Raw genomic sequence first — 20,720 nt, 5'->3', positions numbered from 1 at the left:
TTCTCAAAACTCACACCGATCCAATTTCATTTACTCTTTAAATCAGACTCCTTTGAGAAAGTGAAGACAAATGTGTTTTAAAGTCCATTCAAAAAGTGTGTGTGTGTGTGTGTGTGTGTATTTGTTTCCAATTTAGCTATAAACTTTAATACATAGGTAATTTTTTTCTATTCTACTATTCACTACTATGCACATAAATAAAATTATATTAGCTTCCATGCATATATTTTTTATAGTCATTTTTATTTTTTACATGCATGCATGTACCTTTAATTTAGGAGTCACATTGCTGTCACCCTGATGTGCTGCTGAAGAATCTGTCGAGAGAAATCAGAGCAAATATGAGTTTGATATCAGCTCAGGTATCACAGAGCGACCTGATCTCAATCAATCAGACACAAACATCACATTCACATCAGAGCCAGCCTCCAGACATCACTCTCTCTGTCCATCACTCTCTCGGCGCATCACTCTCTCGGCGCATCACTCTCTCGGTCCATCACTCTCTCTGTCCATCACTCTCTCGGCGCATCACTCTCTCGGCCCATCACTCTCTCGGCCCATCACTCTCTCGGCCCATCACTCCCTCGGCCCATCACTCCCTCGGCCCATCACTCCCTCGGCCCATCACTCTCTCGGTCCATCACTCTCTCGGCCCATCACTCTCTCGGCCCATCACTCTCTCGGCCCATCACTCTCTCTCTCGGCCCATCACTCTCTCTCTCTCGGCCCATCACTCTCTCGGCCCATCACTCTCTCTCTCGGCCCATCACTCTCTCTCTCTCTCTCTCTCTCGGCCCATCACTCTCTCTCTCGGCCCATCACTCTCTCTCTCGGCCTATCCCTCTCTCGGCCCATCCCTCTCTCGGCCCATCCCTCTCTCTGGCCATCACTCTGTCTGCCCATCACTCTCTCTCTCGGTCCATCACTCTCTCTCTCTCGGCCCATCACTCTCTCGGCCCATCACTCTCTCTCTCGGCCCATCACTCTCTCTCTCTCTCTCTCTCTCTCGGCCCATCACTCTCTCTCTCGGCCCATCACTCTCTCTCTCGGCCTATCCCTCTCTCGGCCCATCCCTCTCTCGGCCCATCCCTCTCTCTGGCCATCACTCTCTCTGGCCATCACTCTCTCGGCCCATCACTCTCTCTCTCGGTCCATCACTCTCTCTCTCGGTCCATCACTCTCTCGGCGCATCCCTCTCTCGGCGCATCCCTCTCTCGGCCCATCACTCTCTCGGCCCATCACTCTCTCGGCCCATCACTCTCTCGGTACATCACTCTCTCGGTCCATCACTCTCTCGGTCCATCACTCTCTCTGTCCATCACTCTCTCTGTACATCACTCTCTCTGTACATCACTCTCTCGGTCCATCACTCTCTCGGTCCATCACTCTCTCGGTCCATCACTCTCTCGGTACATCACTCTCTCGGTACATCACTCTCTCGGTACATCACTCTCTCTGTACATCACTCTCTCTGTACATCTCCACTTAAAATCCTGTCTCCCTGCTACATTAGACCCTTTCCAATTTGCCTATCGCAACAATAGGTCAACAGAGGACGCCATCTCAACGGCACTTCACTCTGCCCTCACCCACCTGGACAGTCAGAACACACACGTGAGAATGCTGTTCATAGATTTCAGTTCTGCATTTAATACAGTAATCCCCTCCAAGCTGATCTCCAAGCTCAGCCATCTTGGAATCAGCACACCCATCTGCAATTGGATTCTAGATTTTCTGACTAACAGACCTCAGTCTGTTAAGTTAGATAACCTCTCCTCCTCCATCATAACCCTGAACACTGGAGTGCCACAAGGCTGCGTACTTAGCCCTCTCCTGTACTCCCTATTCACCAATGACTGTGTTCCTGTTTATGGCTCCAACACCATAATCAAATTCGCAGATGACACCACGGTGGTAGGTCTGATCAAGGATGACGACGAGTCAGCCTACAGGGATGAGGTGCAGCACCTGGCTGAGTGGTGTGCCACCAACAACCTGGAACTGAACACCCAGAAGACTAAGGAGATCATTGTGGACTTCAGGCGGACTAGGAATCATGCACACACACCCATCTACATCAACGGAGCTGTAGTGGAGCGTGTGTCGAGTTTCAAGTTCCTTGGCATCCACATCTCAGATGATCTCACCTGGTCCCTAAACACCTCCACCCTGGTCAAAAAGGCTCAGCAGCGCCTTTACTTCTTACGGAGCCTTAAAAAAGTTCACCTCAGTCCTAGGATCCTTTCTGAATTCTACCGCTGTACCATTGAGAGCATACTCACAAACTGCATCTCAGTGTGGTACAGCAATTGCTCCGCATCTGACCGCAAAGCACTCCAGCGGGTGGTGAAAACTGCTCAACGGATCACCGGCACCCAGTTAACATCCATCGAGAACATTTACCAGAAGCGCTGTCTGGGCAGGGCAAGAAACATCATCAAGGATGTCTCTCACCCAAACCATGGACTTTTCACCCTCCTTCCATCCGGCAGGCGTTACAGAAGCCTACGCTCTCGAACAAGTAGGCTCAGGAAGAGCTTCTTTCCTGAGGCTGTGACACTCCTGAACGCCACACCACCAATCTAACCTGCACCTGCTCTTTTACTGCACTGGTCACAGTACTTTACATACATGTATTGCACTACTCATATTTTGCACAGACTGCACATGGTTAAATCCATTACACTATAAACTGTCTAAAGCTGTTACTGTACAAGCACAGTAAACTATTCTACAAAAAATATAATTGCACTACTGTTATTTTGCATATAATTGTTAAACAATACTTTTGCACACTCATTCAACTGTATTTATTATTACTGTTCTCAAGTTCCTGCTATTCATAATGTATATATAATCATTCTTTGCTCTGTTCATGATGTACATACAATCCCTACATTACATTAATATTTATATTCTGTATATACTCTGATCAATATTGTATATAGCAACTCCACTGTACATTCTGTATATCATAAGCTTTACTTACTCTGCACTTTTATGTATATATATAACACTATATTCTTGCACTTCTGGTTAGATGCTAACTGCATTTCATTAGCTCTGTACTTGTACTCTGCATAATGACAATAAAGTTGAATCTAATCTAATCTAATCTAATCACTCTCTCTCGGTCCATCACTCTCTCTGTACATCACTCTCTCTGTACATCACTCTCTCTGTCCATCACTCTCTCTGTCCATCACTCTCTCTGTCCATCACTCTCTCGGTCCATCACTCTCTCGGTCCATCACTCTCTCGGCGCATCCCTCTCTCGGTACATCACTCTCTCGGCACATCACTCTCTCGGTCCATCACTCTCTCTGTCCATCCCTCTCTCTGTCCATCCCTCTCTCTGGCCATCACTCTCTGGGCCATCACTCTCTCGGCCCATCACTCTCTCGGCCCATCACTCTCTCTCTCGGTCCATCACTCTCTCGGCCCATCCCTCTCTCGGCGCATCCCTCTCTCGGCCCATCACTCTCTCGGTCCATCACTCTCTCGGTCCATTACTCTCTCGGTCCATCACTCTCTCGGTCCATCACTCTCTCGGTCCATCACTCTCTCGGTCCATCCCTCTCTAGGCCCATCACTCTCTCTGTACATCACTCTCTCGGTCCATCCCTCTCTCTGTACATCACTCTCTCTGTCCATCACTCTCTCTGTCAATCCCTCTCTCAGTCCATCACTCTCTCTGTACATCACTCTCTCTGTTCTTCACTCTCTCGGTCCATCACTCTCTCGGTCCATCACTCTCTCGGCCCATCCCTCTCTCGGCCCATCCCTCTCTCGGCGCATCACTCTCTCGGTCCATCACTCTCTCGGCCCATCACTCTCTCTGTCCATCTCTCTCTCTGTCCATCACTCTCTCGGCCCATCACTCTCTCGGCCCATCACTCTCTCGGCCCATCACTCTCTCGGCCCATCACTCTCTCTGTACATCACTCTCTCGGTCCATCACTCTCTCGGCCCATCCCTCTCTCTGTACATCACTCTCTCTGTCCATCACTCCTGTGTTTTCTTCTATGGAGATTTGCCCATCAGCATCAGTGTGTGTGTACAATATTTTTAATCTAACATATAAATTAGTAAGTAAATGGCTGAATTTACCTATTTACTAAATATAATAATCAATTATTATGAAATTAACTGAGTAATGAACAGCTGTGTGTTGCGTGTGGTAAAATCAGTATTTACAGTAACAAGGACAATATTATCTCTTTATTATCCCTGCATTGGTAATAAAGCAAACGCTGCAGCTGTTTCTGATGCTGTGAGCGCTGTGCGTTCCAGAAAACAACACAATAATCACAATAAAAAAAATTACTGGGCAAATGAAAGAATTAAAGGCACATAAACATGATTCTTGGACTAATGAGGAAACGATAAAAAAAAAAAGATTGTGTAACTCCAGGTTTGTATTTTAGGCCTTAAAGGGACAGGTCACACAGAAATCATCATTCTGTCATTATTTACTCACTCTCATCTCATTCCCGAAATGTGTTACGTAGTGTTTCCTGCAAAACATGTTTCAATCATGTTTTTTTTGTTTTTTTTGTCCAATGGAGTCTAATATTGTTTGATTCTCAAAACTCATAAAAAAATATCTTCTTTTGTGTTCAATAGAAGAAACTCATATAAGTATAAAATAGGGCTGCAATATTTGGCCTCAGATAACAATTGTGAGTGTGATTTAAAATGCTCTGTTTGTTTGTAGGGCTGAAAAATTTGACTGTATTATAATAATAATAATAATAATAATAATAATAATAATAATAACCATTATCATTATTATTGTTATGATTGAATAATACATGGTAATACATAATAATTAAATAATTATAATAATTTAGTCATATTAATATATTCACATTTTATTATTACAAAAATGAAATAAAATAATTACAAAAAATATTTTTATTAAATTAAATATTAAATAACATAAGAAATAATCTCAGTGTAATATTTCACTGTAAATAATATAATAATCATATAATTTACAATAATATAATTTTAATCTAAAGTACAACTGTAAAATTATAATACTACTATTTATGGCTGCCTTAATTTATTCATTTTCAAATGATAAACTATTATTGCACTATAAATTTTGATTAATAGTTTGGAACAACGTGAAGGAGAGTATATGACAAAAACATGTTTATATTTAGGTGAAATATTTCTATAAATATCTATGTGGCTTTATTTATCTAATATCACATTTTAGTTTAATAGCAAGAAATAAGGATGGTATGTCCTCATTTAGACGCTCAAATGTAAAATAAATGCACTGTACATAAACATTACATTTGACATTTGTATATTTTAATGCACTTGCCAGATGCTTTTATCTAAAGTCTCTTCCAGTGCATTTAAGGCATAATGCATATAATCACGCATTTCCTAAAAATCAAACCCATGACCCGGCGTTGCATGCATGAACCATACTAAACCAGTTTATAACAATAACACATATATGCTTTCATGGCAATGTGCAAGTGCTTTGGCTAAATGCATAAGCCAGATGCATCAATGTAAATGTGTGTGAGAGTGTGTTTAGGCACCTGTGCCTGTGTAAATGCCTCTCTCTCTCTGGATCTGCTCTCGTATGAGTCTCTGTTGCTCCTGTAGTTCTCGTGATCCTTCCTCCCTCAGACGGGCGATCTACAACACAGAAACACACAACCACACGCATTCCCAGAATTATTATATTCATAAGCAAAACAATACTCTGTGTACTTCAGCCGGCGTGACCCGCAGTAACCCACAGTCACTCAGACTCCACACGACAAACACTGACACCTACTGACTCAAACGAGGCATTACTGCAGCACGGGAGAGAAGAGCAGACAGAATCAAGACAGTAGACAGACAGAAACGTATGCGTGTTAAAGGAAAAGCTCATCCACGAATTAACATTTGTTGAAAATGTGCTCGCCCTCAGTGCCACCCAAGATCAGGATGAGTTTGTGTCTTCATCAGGTTTGTAGAAATGTAGCACTGCATCAGTGTCTCATCAGTTGATGCTCTGCAGTGAATGGGTACCGTCAGAATGAGAGTCTGATAAAAACATCACAATAATCCACAGCACTCCAGTCCATCAGTGAACATCTGGAGAAGACTAAACCTGAAACACATCCAGCATTAAGATGATTTTAACTCAAACACATAGAGTCTATAATCCATAATAACACTTCCTCCAGTGAACAAGTGTTCTGGTCTGAATCAGGAGAGAAATCTGCACAGATCAAGCAGCGTTTAAACAGATTTAAACAGCACTTTTTCACATCTGTCTTCTCCAGATGTTCACTGATGGACTGGAGTGCTGTGGATTATTGGGATGTTTTTATCAGACTCTCATTCTGACGGCACCCATTCACTGCAGAGCATCCATTGATGAGACACTGATGCAGTGCTACATTTCTACAAACCTGATGAAGAAACAAACTCATCCTGATCTCAGATGAACTGAGGGTGAGGATATTTTCTGCATATCTTCATTTTTGGGTGAACTGTTCTTTTAATAACATCACAAGCGTTTAGTGGACACACACACACACACACACACACACACAAAGCTCTGACCTCTTCTTCTAATGTGCGGGTGATTTGAACCTCGTCTGCTTTCACATTATCTGCCTGTCGCTCACGCGCCTCCAAATCTACACAAAAATACAACAATTATGTCACATGCATTACACAGACAATCATAAAGCAGCTCGTTTCTGCCAAGAAATAAACATTTAAAAATGCAACTTTGACTTTTTAAATAGCAATCCTGAATTTGTTTCCTTGCAAACCTTTGTGAAACCGTTCTGCCGTGTAATAAAAAAAAGCAACTGCAAAATGTATGAGATATAAAGTTGCAATTATCTTTTTTATTTTTTATTCAATGATGGGAAAAAAAGTTAGACAAACTCAAGAATCGCACTGAATGAGATTATATCTTGCTTTTAAGACTTTTTTTCTAGGAATTGTTTTTGTTCTTGAAAAAGATTTTTTTTCTCGTCTCTTGGCAGAAACATGCCTGCACACAATCGATGTGTTCCCGTGATAACGGAGCAGAAGTGAGAGTATTTGATGAAGAGTAGCTGACCGAGTTTAATCTTCTTCCTCTTGTCGTCTAGCTTTCTGTTTCTCTCCTCCGCTTGTTTCTTAGCGGCACGGATCTTATCGTAAGCAGCCTGGAGGAAAGAGAAACAAATGTGCAAATGATCAAATGAACAGTATTTATATCAGTGTCCCTGCAGCACAGAAGCAGTTTCAAGTCTCTGGGGTATATTTATAGAAATAGACAACAATACACTGTATGAGTCACAATTATACATTTCTCTTTTATGACAAAAATCATTAGGATATTAAGTAAAGATCATGTTCATGAAGATATTTAGTAAATCTCCTACTGTAAATATATCAAAACTTAATGTTTGATTAGTAATATGCATTGCTAAGAACTTCATCTGAACAACTTTAAAGATGATTTTCTCAATATTTAGATTTTTTTACTCCCTCAGATTCCAGATAAGTCACACTTTTTTTCATAGTTTGGCTGGTCCTGCGACTTATAGTCAGGTGCGACTTATTTATCAAAATTAATTTGACATGAATCAAGAGAAAACATTACCGTCTCCAGCCGCCAGAGGGCGCTCTGTGCTGCTCAGTTCTCCTGTAGTCTACACTGAAGACATAGAGCGCCCTCTGGCGGCTGGAGACGGTAATGTTTTCTCTTGGTTCTTGGTTCTGAATAAATGCGACTTATATATGTTTTTTTTCCCCATCATGACCTATTTTTGGACTGATGCGACTTTTACTCAGGTGCGACTTATAGTCCGAAAAATACGGTAGTTGCATCTCAGACAAATATTGTCCTCCGAACAAAACAACACATCAATGAAGAGATGATTTATTCAGCTTTCAGATCATTAATAAATCCAAAATTTAGACCCTTATGAGTGGTTTTGTGCTCCTGGGTCACAATTCAGTGTGAGAGGACCTCAAGATGATTTCATTTAAACATCAGATCAGACATTTCTCATTAGAAATAGGTCTCTAAAGAACCAGTTTTTCTGTATATGCCTGGAAAACGTGGATTATTTAGAGGTGTTTAAAACTAAGATTTATAGACCTAGAAAAGTCATTAATCTGTATTATGAATATGCATTTTTCCAGATTCTTAAAAAAAATGTATCAGGTGGAAAATTGACTTTTTTTAAATCTACTGAAAAAACATCACACTCCCAAAACTTTTAGAATTCTGAAATGCATTCATTTATTTATTTTTTTTGGTAAAACGAAAAACAAAAGATGCTCCTCACTTTGGCAGCGGCGTCGGTCAGAACCTCCAGAGCCTGAGACAGCTGATGAAAGAGCTCCGCTGCAGAGAAGAAGAAACGACTCAATCACATTCACACCAGTCTGAAACACTGGTATCAGAACGCACATGTGTTCAAACATCCCTGAGGAAACAATGCAAGCTTAGAAAACTAGATCTGATCATTTCTTTAAAAGCATTAGATCATAGAATGTTTTATTAACTTTTCCTCTTCAGTGCATTTATTGAAACTCAACAGTTATTTCATATCAACGACTATTTCAACAACTTTAAACACTTGCCTATTTAATAATTTTTTTTCTAAAAAATATAACTGCAAAACATTTTTACACCACGTTACCATTTTTCGCCAAAATAAATAACTAAAATGCACATGACAATAAAAACAATACATTATTTACAGATTCATACACAGTACATCAAACTGTTTTTAATCACTTGTGTGTTGTTTTAATCTTTATCAAATAATAAAATTAATTCATAACATGCTATCACTTCCTCCCAAAATAATGATTCGAAACATGCATAAACTTTGAATAATGATCAAGTAACATAGAAATATTTATTTATTTGTTGTTTTAATTGCAAAATTTAATCCCATATTAGCCCTTCCCACCAAAATAATTAAGTAAATATACATAAAAATATTAATAATTAAGATACACATTCACTATTAAAACACAGTGTGGTGTACTTATTTTTTTATTATTATTATAATATGAAACATACGTGTACATAACAAACCACACATCAATGGAGAGATGATTTCTTCAGCTTTCAGATCACGCAAACATCTCAATTTAACGAAATGTACTGGTTCGTGATCCAGGATATAATGTATATATATAGTTGAGTGTGAGTCCTGCTAACGAACATGTTTCCTTCATTACAGCGGGGTGCTGGCGCTCTCACGAAAGCTGTTCCTGTTAATGACACCCCGCTGCGTGTAAACGCGGGTCCCTGCCGAAGCGTACGAGGGGCCGCCGGACCCCTAATGACTCTGAGGGCACGACTGGTTCTGCTCTGCGCTAACAAGCGTCTGCGAGCTCCGCTTCCCCCCCCCCAGAGACCCCCGGCAGCCCTCGGCTCCAGTTACTGAGATACCTGCTCCATTAACAGAGCGCACGCAAACCAGGTCAACACGCGTCTGAACCAAGCCTCTTCTGCTCAACCAGACTGCTTATTGGATCTAAAATAGTGAAATAATATTAGGTTTTAAATCATCTGTTTTCTGTGTGAATCTGTGTTAAAGTGTAATTTATTCCTGTGATGCTCCGCTGTATTTTCAGCATCATTCCTCCAGTCTTCAGTGTCACATGATCTTCAGAAATCATGCATTGTATTTTTCAGGATTCACAGATGAAGAGAAAGGTATTGTTAAAAATATAAAAAAATATATATTCAAGCACCTTCTCTCCTTTACTGTAATGCATTGGGCATATTATAATTTTTTTGCAATTATTTACCGTGACTTTAATATATTTTTATTTTAAAAAACACTATATAATAATAATATTTTAATAATTTGTGAATATTTTAGGCTGTTTCTTAATTTAATAATATTATTAATAATATATTTTCTATTTATTTGTGCATTTACTTTTTTCTAAACTAGACTGTTATAATGATTTTTTAATCTTAGAATGATTTCTGAAGATCATGTGACACTGAAGACTGGAGGAATGATGCTGAAAATACAACGGAGCATCACAGAAATAAATTATATTTTAACACAGATTCACACAGAAAACAGATGTTTTAAATGATAAAACATTTTCACTATTTTTACTACACTTTTCATTAAATAAACGCAGTCCTGCTGAGCATAAAACCCTTGTTTCAAAAGCATTTAAAACTCTGAATTATTCCAAACTGCCGCCAGTGAAGCGTGACCTCTGCCTGACCCCTGTGCTCTCGCGTGAGCGGCCATATGGTCATACTCTCAATATCCCATGGTTTCTGAGAAAGCAAACCTGCACCATAACCCATTATGCCTCGTTTCCCCGTTTTGACTTAATCAGGAATTGTTGAAGGCCTCGGGAGACCGCAGGGAGAAAAACACGGCCCTCGAACACGCCATCTTCGTCCACGCTGCATTTCTCCTGACACTGAGTGATTTTCCCAGCTCTGATTATGCACATGTTCTGAGTCACGGGGGGTCTAAGAGAAGCCACATGCTTTCGTTACGTCTCGTCTTATGTCATGCTGCCTCGATCTGCTCCGAATGTTTGGTCTCAGTTGTGCTTGTCTTGGGTTTGAGCCATGATTTTAACCGTATCTGATCTACAGTGGCTTGATGCGGTTAACTTTGAGCTTGAATTCTCATGAAAATAATGTCCCTCCAAAATCAACTGAAACATTTTGTAGGATTATGTTTTGCAACAACATAAAAAAAAGATTAATGTGTTCATGCAATTGCAACATTATTTTCACAACAATTAAGCTACTTTTCCCTTTTACAGTAATGCATGGATACAGTTTATATTTATAGTTTATAGTGATCCAAATTAGATTCACATTTGTGTAATAAGTATTTTTTAAATAAAAAATAAGTACTATTTCTAATTTATTAAATATAGAATATGATAATTGTGATAATATATTTAGAATAATTTTCAATGAAAATACAACAATGATATTTCTGTATAATTTAATGCATTTAAAGATTTAAGTATTTTACTTTTAATTCAAACAAGGTAGCATTTAAAATACCAGGATTAACAAATACAAATTATTAGCATTTTTATAATAATATACTTTTTTTATTAAAATAAGTACTATTTATATTTTATTAAATGTAAAATAATATCATAATTGTAATAATATATTTATAATAATTTTCTTAAAAATAAAAACAATAATATATTTCTACATAATTTAGTACAAACAAGCATTTTAGTATTTTATAAGAAAATATTGTTTTTATTCAAACAAGGCAGCAGTTTAAATACCAGGAATAATAAATACAGATTATAATTTTTTTATTATAATATATTTTTTATTAAAACAAGCACTATTTATATTTTTATTCAATATAATATTATAATAATTGTAATATTCATAATATATAATAAAAACAATAAAAATTATATGAAATAAATAAATACTTTTAAAATGTTTTTTTTTTTTTTAAATAAAGCAGAACTCGAATTATAAATAATCAAAACTTACGTATGTAGTAATTAAAAATGAGAATTTGAATATGAAGAGAATTCGGTGGAGTTAAAAGCACTTAATTGTCGTGAAAACAGTCCTTTGCAAACTATAATTAGTTGTGATCTGGAAGTGAAATATGATCTCGTCGTGTTCTTGACAGGCTTGCGTGAGACTCGCCCTCGCTCTCATAACCCTAATTTAGTGCCCTGTTTTAATGATTTACTGCAGGGTTTCTCTCAAAGGCTCAGATGCTGGAAAACAGGAGTTTATGCTCTTTCTGAACAAGGACAAACATCAGCTGAACTAACGGCTAAAACAACGGATTCAGAAATCATGTGACATCACAGACACTCATTAAACTACGACACTGATGTTAGATGATATAACAGCACAGGATCAGAGAGAGCCAGGGAATTAACCTGATTTATATTAGAAACATTCCTTTAGAGATATATAGATAAGGGGAAAAATAAAGCATATATGTGTCCAGTCAACAAGTCAATGGCAAGTCAGTCCAGACCACCTAATTATCATACAAGAGACAGAAATGTAAGAATAAATAGAAAACAAATTATAATAATAAAATATATATATATATATATATATATATATATATATATATATATATATATATATATATATATATATATATATATTAAATATGTATTTAAATATGGAAACATACATGTGGGAATAAATAAATAAACGAAACAACAAAAAACATTTAGAAAAAAGAAAGAAAGAAAGAAAGAAAGAAAGAAAGAAAGAAAGAAAGAAAGAAAGAAAAAAGAAAGAAAGAAAAAAACATTTAAAAGAATAAAATCTAGTTAAAATTAAAACTAGTGGAAAAGAATAAAATGTTTTTAAAGGTTTGAAAGAATAAAATACAGTTAAAATATAAAAAAAATAAGGAAATAATAATGTTACAAAAATAAAAACGGAATAAATACAGGAAAGAACAAAAGTTTAAATAAATAAATAAATAAAACATATAAACAAATAAAGTTACAAATAAACATTAAACAAGTGGAAGAATAAAAATAAAGTTAAAATACAAAACATGAAGGAAAGAATTAAAAAGTTACAAAAATAAATAAGAAAGAAAGAAAGATTATATATAAATAAATAAAAAGAATAAAATGTTTAAAAGAATAAAATTAAATTAAAAATAAACAGAAAACAAGTGGTTTAAAATAATAAAAATACAGTTAAAATACAAAAAATAAAGGAAATAATTAAAAATGTACAAAAATAAATACAGGGGGAAAAAACTAAAGTTTAGATAAAAAAATAATAATAATAATAATAATAAAACATTTAAAAAAAATAAAATTGTTAAAAATAAACAGAAAACAAGCGGAAAGAATAAAAAGTTTGTAATAAATATAAAATATAAAAAATAAGGTTTAAATACAAAAAAATGTGGGAATAAACAGAAATAAAACGGACAAACAAATAACATTCTGAAAGAAGGAAAGAGTGAAAAAGAAGGAAAGAAAGATTGATTGAAAGAAAGAAAAAGAAAGATTGAAAAAAAGAAAGAAAGAAAAAGAAAGATTGAAAGAAAGATTGAAAGAAAGATTGAAAGAAAGAAAGAAAGACATTTAGGACTGAATTGAATATGAAATGATTTCTATCTTCTATCATGTTGTATTGATGATTTCTCTGGGTCAGGTCTGTGTCTCGTGTGTGTGTGTGTGTGTGTGTGTGTGTGTCTCACCAGCTTTGGGATTGTCAGGGTTTTTATCAGGATGACAGGACAGAGCTCTCTGTCGGTACGCTTTCTTGATCTGCAGAAGAGGACAGAGAAGAATCACCCGCCGTTCTCTGCATTCATCACATTTCTCCCTCGTTTCGGCTGAATGCACATATTTCACAGGAAACCCATTATATGCAAAACACTGGCCATAACTGCAGACTCTTTCCTGGAAGTCCTGAAGCTTCAGAGATGTGTTATAACAATAGACCGGCTCCGTGCACACGTCTCTGAACTCCCATGAGCCTCTGGGAATGTGAACCGTGCGTCTCTTGGTGTGTTTCTCATCAGACGCTGTCTATCAGCTGACAGAGACCAACACATCCACATCGGCTGATCCTCACATCTGTCCAGCTGCTCTTACACTCATCATGAAGCTAACTCATGAAAACACTTTCCTTATAAATCACAGCCAATTATTTCCATTCAGAGTTCAGTTTACAGGCAAATATGACCTTCATTTGTTTGTGATCATATAATTCATAACCATTAATAATTTATGACCTCTAAAAGATGCATGTTGGAATTAATCAACATTTAAATTAATTTACAAGAATAAAATGCATTTTATTTTAATTTAGTTAAAGTTAAAAACAGAAAATAAATAAGTTTAAAGGAATAAAATAAAGTTAAAAAATTATTTGATAAGCATCAGAATGTTATATAAATATTGCATTTTGCACAAAATTGCATGTTTTCTCAATTTGTGTCTTCAGAAAATATAAATATAATTGAGCTGTTTTTCCTCCATATTTTAACAATATCAGACTATGACACGCATTAAAAACATGATAACTTTTTTTTTAATAAAGTTTTAATTCCATAAAATACTTTTTTTTTGTTTTTGTTTTTTTGACTTTATATCTCATATCTTTTACTTTTTTCCTCATCATTTTTATTTTTATCTCATAATAATTGTAACTTTTTATCTCATAAAGCAATGAAAGCCTGATGCATCAAATATTACTCTCAAAAAAAGCAAACCTTTATAAATATACACAAAATTTCAATAAACTATTTCATTAAAAAAAAAAAAATCCTGTAAATTTTAAAGTCATAAGTTAACGACTTTCTATGTCACATCTTTTACTTTTTTCCTCATTATTTTTATCTCATAATAATTATGGCCTTTTATCTCATAATTATGAGATACGCTTGATGCATCCAATATTACTCTCAAAAAAGCTAATTATACTTTCAATAAATAAACTTTCAATAAACTTGAAAACTTAAAAAGTGCTGTTCAGGCTTGACATGATGAGTTTCCTGCAGCTCAAACACACTTCTTAGACTTCATCCAGACTCAGATCTATCTCCGGTTCACATGTCGTCTCGAGTGTCACAGTCCACAGTTTGATTAAACAGCTGAACATGGCTACAGAAGTTGCATGAACTGAAGATATTAAAGATGCGTGACGTTCCAGACGTCTGATGCTGCGCTGGACAGAAGTCAGACGGCTGCTGGGTGAACGCCATTCGTGTCTCTAACCTAAAAAACTCTTCATCAGGATTGAACTGGAGGGTTTTAAACGTGAGATTTACTTTTATTCATTAGCATCTATTCAAAGCCACAGCTGGAGGTTTGGTGCTCAGTGTTCAGTAAATAAGAAGTTAATATTGAGTTATATTTTAGTAGTTTTGCCAATAAGAATATAAGCTTTAAAGCCACAGCAGAACTGTTATTGTCTTAATGAATCAGCCGTTCAAATGAATCAATGATTCAAAGACTCATAAAGTATAGTATAAAGTATATATATACTGTGTGTATATATGCTATTATTTTATTTTTAATATTTTTTTAATTAATATCTATTGTACATATGTAAAATTTAGCTAATTCCTGTCTTCAGTGTGTATGTATATCACAATGTACAGAATGCACAATATTCTCAATATTTATCATGAACACATAATACAGTAAACATATTATATGCACGAATAAATGTAATATTTATACATTATTAACACACTTAATTTACAATATATTTCAAGTATGATATATATATATATATATATATATATATATATATATATATATATATATATATACACACAAACCCACACATATATATATATATATATATATATATATAGTTATAATATAATTCATAATATTAAATACTTTTAAATAATAATAATTTAAATGATATTAAAAATTAAATAACTATAATACAGAAAATTAAATACATTTAATATGATAAATTATATTGTGAAAATAATAAATGCACAATTTAAAAAATAATTAATATACAATCAAATTCTTAATAATATTATATAATATACATTTAATGTACCGATATTAATTATATATACTCCTTAAAACATTATATTGGTTTAGTGATTTTAGGGTGAAATTCTGATCTGGACATTTCTTCAGTAACAACAAATCTACTCTGGAAAGGACAGACAGCGCCACCTACTGGCCACAAACTGCCTCATCACTACTATACTCTACTATACTCTACTATACTCTACTATACTGTACTATACTGTACTATAATGTAAGTGACAAACGATTCCTCAAACATTTTACACTCAAAATTCTCGTCTAAAACAATATTATTTATTAACAAGCTGTCTTTAATATCTGTGTTTACCTACAGAAACCAATATGAGTGTCTTTATGTCTAAACCATCTTTAAAACATATAATATACACAGACGTATGTCATTACAAGCCTCTGGTAGAGGATTCAATTAAATATGAACCATAACCTAAAGTAAACACACTAATAAATCAGTATTTTGCTCATGTTCTGACACCTAAACACTTCAGTTTCTTCTACTCATAATCCGAGCACCAAACATTTCCTCTTTAACCTCCACGAGTGATTAAACAACACCGTTACACTCGTATTTTATAGTTATTGTGTATACTTTAACAGATGATTATTAATATCTGTATGACTGACACAAACAGCTCACAGACTCACGCACCTGTTTCTCTGTCGCGCTCGATTCTATCCCCAGTAAAGCGTAAAGATCCATCTCTAGGAGCTCTTTTGTTGACGCCATGATTCAATTTCAGTAAATAAAACAAGCAATAAAACAAGAAACGTGTGAAAATAATATTCGTGGTTTCCTCAGCAGCGGTTTGAAGAGTTCTTCTGCGCGATTTGGAGTGTGTTGACATGTGATGGCAGAAGGAGTGCAGCGCCCCTTCAGGCCTGGAGGAGGAAACGCGCCTTCATTATCAACAAATCACATCAAGCGTTGTTTTAGCCTTGTCATAATAATCATAACCAGTTTTTATTTGGGTTTCAATGCCCAATAAAGTTATTTTTAAGTTAAACTAAATTAAAAAGATAAATGTTGCTGAAAAAAAGTTTTTATTTTTTATTTTATTTATTAACACATTTTTTTTTCTTTTTACATTATTTTGGTTTCAATTCTTACTTTATTTTTATTTTTAGCTATTTTACCACATCAAGTTAAACTAAATATAAATGAGAAATGTTGCTTGAAAAAACTGAAACTGAAAAGTTTTTATATTTTATTTTTATTTCAGTTAATGTTTATTTTATTTCAAGTGACACATTTTTTAATGATTTTACATGTAAACTACCGAATCAGAAGTTTTTGAACAGTTAGATAATTTTTTTTTTAAGAATACTCTTCTGCTCACCAAGACTGCATTTATTTTAAACCAAAATTAATCAGTAAAAGCGGTAATATTGTGAAATATTTTTACATTATATTTATATAGAAAATGTTCACTTACAGTACAGCATTCTAATATGCTGATTTGCTACTCAAGGAACAATTTATCATGTTTCTTTTTTATTATTAAAATAAATAAAATATTTCATATTTTCTACTCTTCTTGCTGTACTTTGGATCAAATAAATGCAGGCTTGGTGATTAAAAACATTAAAAACCTATACTGTTCAAAGTCAGTGTATTCATTTAGCATGTTTATATTTCTATAACACACTGTTGCATGGAGGAATGAACACTTTTTATGACAGAATTATCTATTCTAAACTGCTAAAACATGCCAATTTGATCTTGCATTTATGCAAATAAAACCTAACTTGATTCATAATCATTAGATTATTTTCTTTGTATATTCATTGAATCATTCCCTTCTCTTTTTCGATCACGCATGTTTCAGCTGTGAGTGACACTAATTCAGTTTATCCTCACTGAATCTCTCAAACATGCATGACGTGCAGAATCTCATTTATCAACATGCTGATTTGGAGAAATGTAGCATTGCATTGGTGTCTCATCAATGGAAGTGTCGTTAGAATGAGAGTCCAAACCTATGCACTCCAGAGCATCCATTGATGAGACACTGATGCGATGCTACATTTCTCCAAACCTGATGTAGTAACAAACTCAGGAAGGCCTGAGGGGGAACACATTTTTAGCACATTTAATTTTTTTTGGTTGAACTGTTGATTTAAAAAGTCTAGTAGTTTTACATACTCCTGCACATTCGCAGATGCAGTCCTAAAGTTTCCTGGAATGTTTGGATTGGCGGAGTAGCGCGTTAAGCCCCGCCCCGCCGCCCTCAGTGGGCGTGGTCAGCACATGTATCATCAGCGGCGAGAGTCAATTTAACAATCTCACCCTCATCCGCCCGGAATACTTCAAACTTTTAGGAGAGACGCACGGAAAGTGTCTCTTTGCGTCAGTCCTCCTCTTCATCACATCATAAAGAACACTTGCTGAATCACAGGTAGGAGAAATTAATATTCAATGTCTTAAAAATTACGTGTTCCCCCTTTTAAAACACACCTGAGTTCAAGTAAAACCAAGTTGAAGACAAACACCTGAAGTAGTGTCCTAAATCGGTGGGTATACATCATCATTATGATGCTGAGGACGAAAAATAGCCATGTTTTGGAGATTAAGCTCGATTTTCGGTCGATTTGGTTACTGTTTGTTTACTGTTTGTTTATTGTTTGCAACAATGTTGCGTTTGCCAAATAGAAACGCGTTGAACGCGTTTGTTTGTTTGTGTCATTGCATGTCGTCTGTATGTAAACAGGTCAAAGTCACTGTATGTAAAGATGATTTCATGATGCTGTCGTCTTCAGTCTTGAGCACAGATTGTGTGGGAGATATATTCAGGAGATCAGATGAAGAAGCTCTCTGGAGTCTCAGTGCTTTCACTGCTTTATGTTAGTGTTGAAAATCTGAATGTGAAGCCGAAATGCAGCCTGTTTCATCATGGATGCACAAAAGAGACAGAGTCAGGTGTTTGAGACCTTTGTTTTCACACATATATTTGACAATATACCAGAAAAAAGGTCTGTATGACAGATTTTGAAACAATTTGAAATCACTAGTAAATTCACAATCAGTTAGACCAAAGTTCTGACACATTGAATTCAACATGACATTTTCAAGTAAAAAAAAAATTTAATTGTATTTTCTTTTGTACGTAATCTTTGTTTTATTGTATTTTTAGTTTGTCAGTCTTCAGTGTCACATGATCTTCAGAAATCATTCTAATACACAGCAACTTTAATTTAAAATCCAGCTGCAAGCAGCAACTACGGGGCCAAGCACTACGCCGGCAAATTGGGGAACGAAGCATGGCATGGAGCATCACAGCAAATGCAGTGATGAGCAATAACATTTTGGGATTATTGTAATTGAAATGGCTGCACAATCATAAATACAACCTCTAGTAGCATGATTTATTGGCTTTTTTAGTTTGACCAATAGGTGGCGCTGTAATCAAATAAATGTGGTGTGCTCTGTGTGTCTTGACAATGACACACACAAAGTTTGGTGTCAATATGCCAAAGCATTGTCATTTTGGCACAATGCCTCAAATTCATCGCTGTGGTATACGGTTTTGTCTATTGACACAAAATCCATACATTTTGGTCAGCACAGTCTGAAGATCATCTGACTTGATTTTGCTGAAAATCGGATCAACGTTTGAGTAGTTAAAAAAAAAGTAGGTTTTCAACATAAATCAAATGGGGGACAGTATATTCAGTAAATTCAGCTCTGGCATATTTGGTATCTATGTTGTCAACATAACCCAGGGAATATTTTGAGACCAGTTTCATTGCAATATACTAATGCAATAAAAAGTTATTAGCATTTTAATAAATGTAATTACTCTTGACCAATAGGTGGCAAAATTGATGGCATGGTCAGAGTGAGGTGACAAGGACACATACAAAGTTTGGTGCAAATATGTCAAAGCTTTGCAGAGACACAGCCTCAGATGCATTTTGGAATCTTTCAATCAAAATTTGTTGATGTGCTAAACGAAACATTTTGTGTATCGACACGCAATCCATAACTTTTTGCCAGCTTGGTCTGAAGATGATCCGAGCCAAATTTGGTGAAAATCGGAGCAACGATCTAGGAGGAGTTTTTCGATTTGAATCAAAATGTTGGACAAGAAGTTTAGCCAATATTGGTCAAATTGGTGTTCTGGTCATGAAGGAATCTATCAACATCACCCCTTACAACTGCTTAATGTAAGCAAAAAAATTAGCAGCTTTCTAAATTTCAGTATAACTAGTATAACTGACCCCAAACTTTTAGTACCATGAGTGTATGGAGCCAAAGACTTTTGTGACTTTTAGTTTCGTAACGATGCGCTAATGGGTTCGTAAAATACAGCATAGGAAAAATGGATATAATTCGAGTTGGCATGATGCACGAATCTAAAGAGACCAGTTTTGTCATTTTTGGCCAAAGCATTCAGAAGTTATGAGCCAAAACATTATTTTTTTCATATCTCCTGACCACTAGGTAACACTGACCGAAACACTGCATGTAGTCTCAGGTCAAACTTGTTATAACACACACCAAGTTTGGTCTCAATAGGCAAACCGTTGTGGAGATATAGCCCCACGTCCACTTTTGCATGCTTTTCGTAGGATTTGTTCACGTGCTATTCAGAAACGTTATGACTAAACTTGAGTTATTAGCATAACATTTTTGAAAGTTTAGACAATTGGTGGCGCTAGAGAGTTTGAGTTAGAGACTCCAAATTTGCTATGTTAGCTTTTCTCACTGTCCTCTATCAGTGTGCCAAATTTCACAACTGTCCCGCAAACAGTTCTATGGGCTGCCATAGACTTCACACTAACGGATACAATAGGTGCCTACGCACCTTTGGTGTTTGGCCCCTGATGATGCAGATTATAGTTTTTCATCCAAAAGCTTAAGTTTAGTATATTTTGGTGTGTAGCCTACTTTAACCTCAAGCTACTTTCTGACCTTCTGCATTGGTGTTTGTGTGAGCTCATTTATACGGTATATAAGTTCAGTTGTACAGCACTTAGGCTATTTAATAATAATAATAATAATAATAATAATAATAATAATAATAAAAGCGATTTCTGTTTTAACAAATTGTATTATTATTAGGAATATCCTAAATATATTTTTTCATATTTCATTTATTCAGTATAAGTTCTGTTCCGCAGCACCTCATTTTATGATAATATAAAAAATAATTGTGCTTATTGTAAATTGTTTAATTATAATTATT

General features: G+C 35.5%; 2 protein-coding genes across 4 annotated transcripts in view; one reads left to right on the top strand and one right to left on the bottom strand.

Annotated features, from left to right (window-relative positions):
• Window positions 1–16,413, bottom strand: part of dnajc17 (DnaJ (Hsp40) homolog, subfamily C, member 17) — a 48,722-nt gene extending 32,309 nt beyond the window's left edge. Inside the window, exons 1-7 of the mRNA XM_052581096.1 lie at window positions 16,184–16,413; window positions 13,212–13,281; window positions 8,319–8,377; window positions 7,100–7,187; window positions 6,589–6,665; window positions 5,568–5,667; window positions 268–317 (exon numbers count right to left, since the gene is read on the bottom strand). Of these exons, the coding sequence (XP_052437056.1) occupies window positions 268–317; window positions 5,568–5,667; window positions 6,589–6,665; window positions 7,100–7,187; window positions 8,319–8,377; window positions 13,212–13,281; window positions 16,184–16,261 (522 nt within the window). The 5' untranslated portion in view covers window positions 16,262–16,413. The remainder of the gene's footprint in view (window positions 1–267; window positions 318–5,567; window positions 5,668–6,588; window positions 6,666–7,099; window positions 7,188–8,318; window positions 8,378–13,211; window positions 13,282–16,183) is intronic.
• A 1,358-nt stretch (window positions 16,414–17,771) lies between these two features.
• The window catches only part of inf2 (inverted formin 2), a 28,099-nt gene continuing 25,150 nt past the window's right edge, over window positions 17,772–20,720 (top strand). For all 3 annotated transcript variants that reach the window (XM_052581090.1, XM_052581089.1, XM_052581091.1), the window contains exon 1: window positions 17,772–17,930. The gene's annotated coding sequence lies outside the window, so the exon portion shown is untranslated. The remainder of the gene's footprint in view (window positions 17,931–20,720) is intronic.

Source organism: Carassius gibelio, chromosome B17, assembly GCF_023724105.1.
Source record: "Carassius gibelio isolate Cgi1373 ecotype wild population from Czech Republic chromosome B17, carGib1.2-hapl.c, whole genome shotgun sequence".
Lineage (NCBI taxonomy): Eukaryota > Metazoa > Chordata > Actinopteri > Cypriniformes > Cyprinidae > Carassius > Carassius gibelio.
The sequence above is the reverse complement of the archived record's forward strand: the minus strand, read 5'-3'. Positions and strand labels throughout refer to the sequence as shown.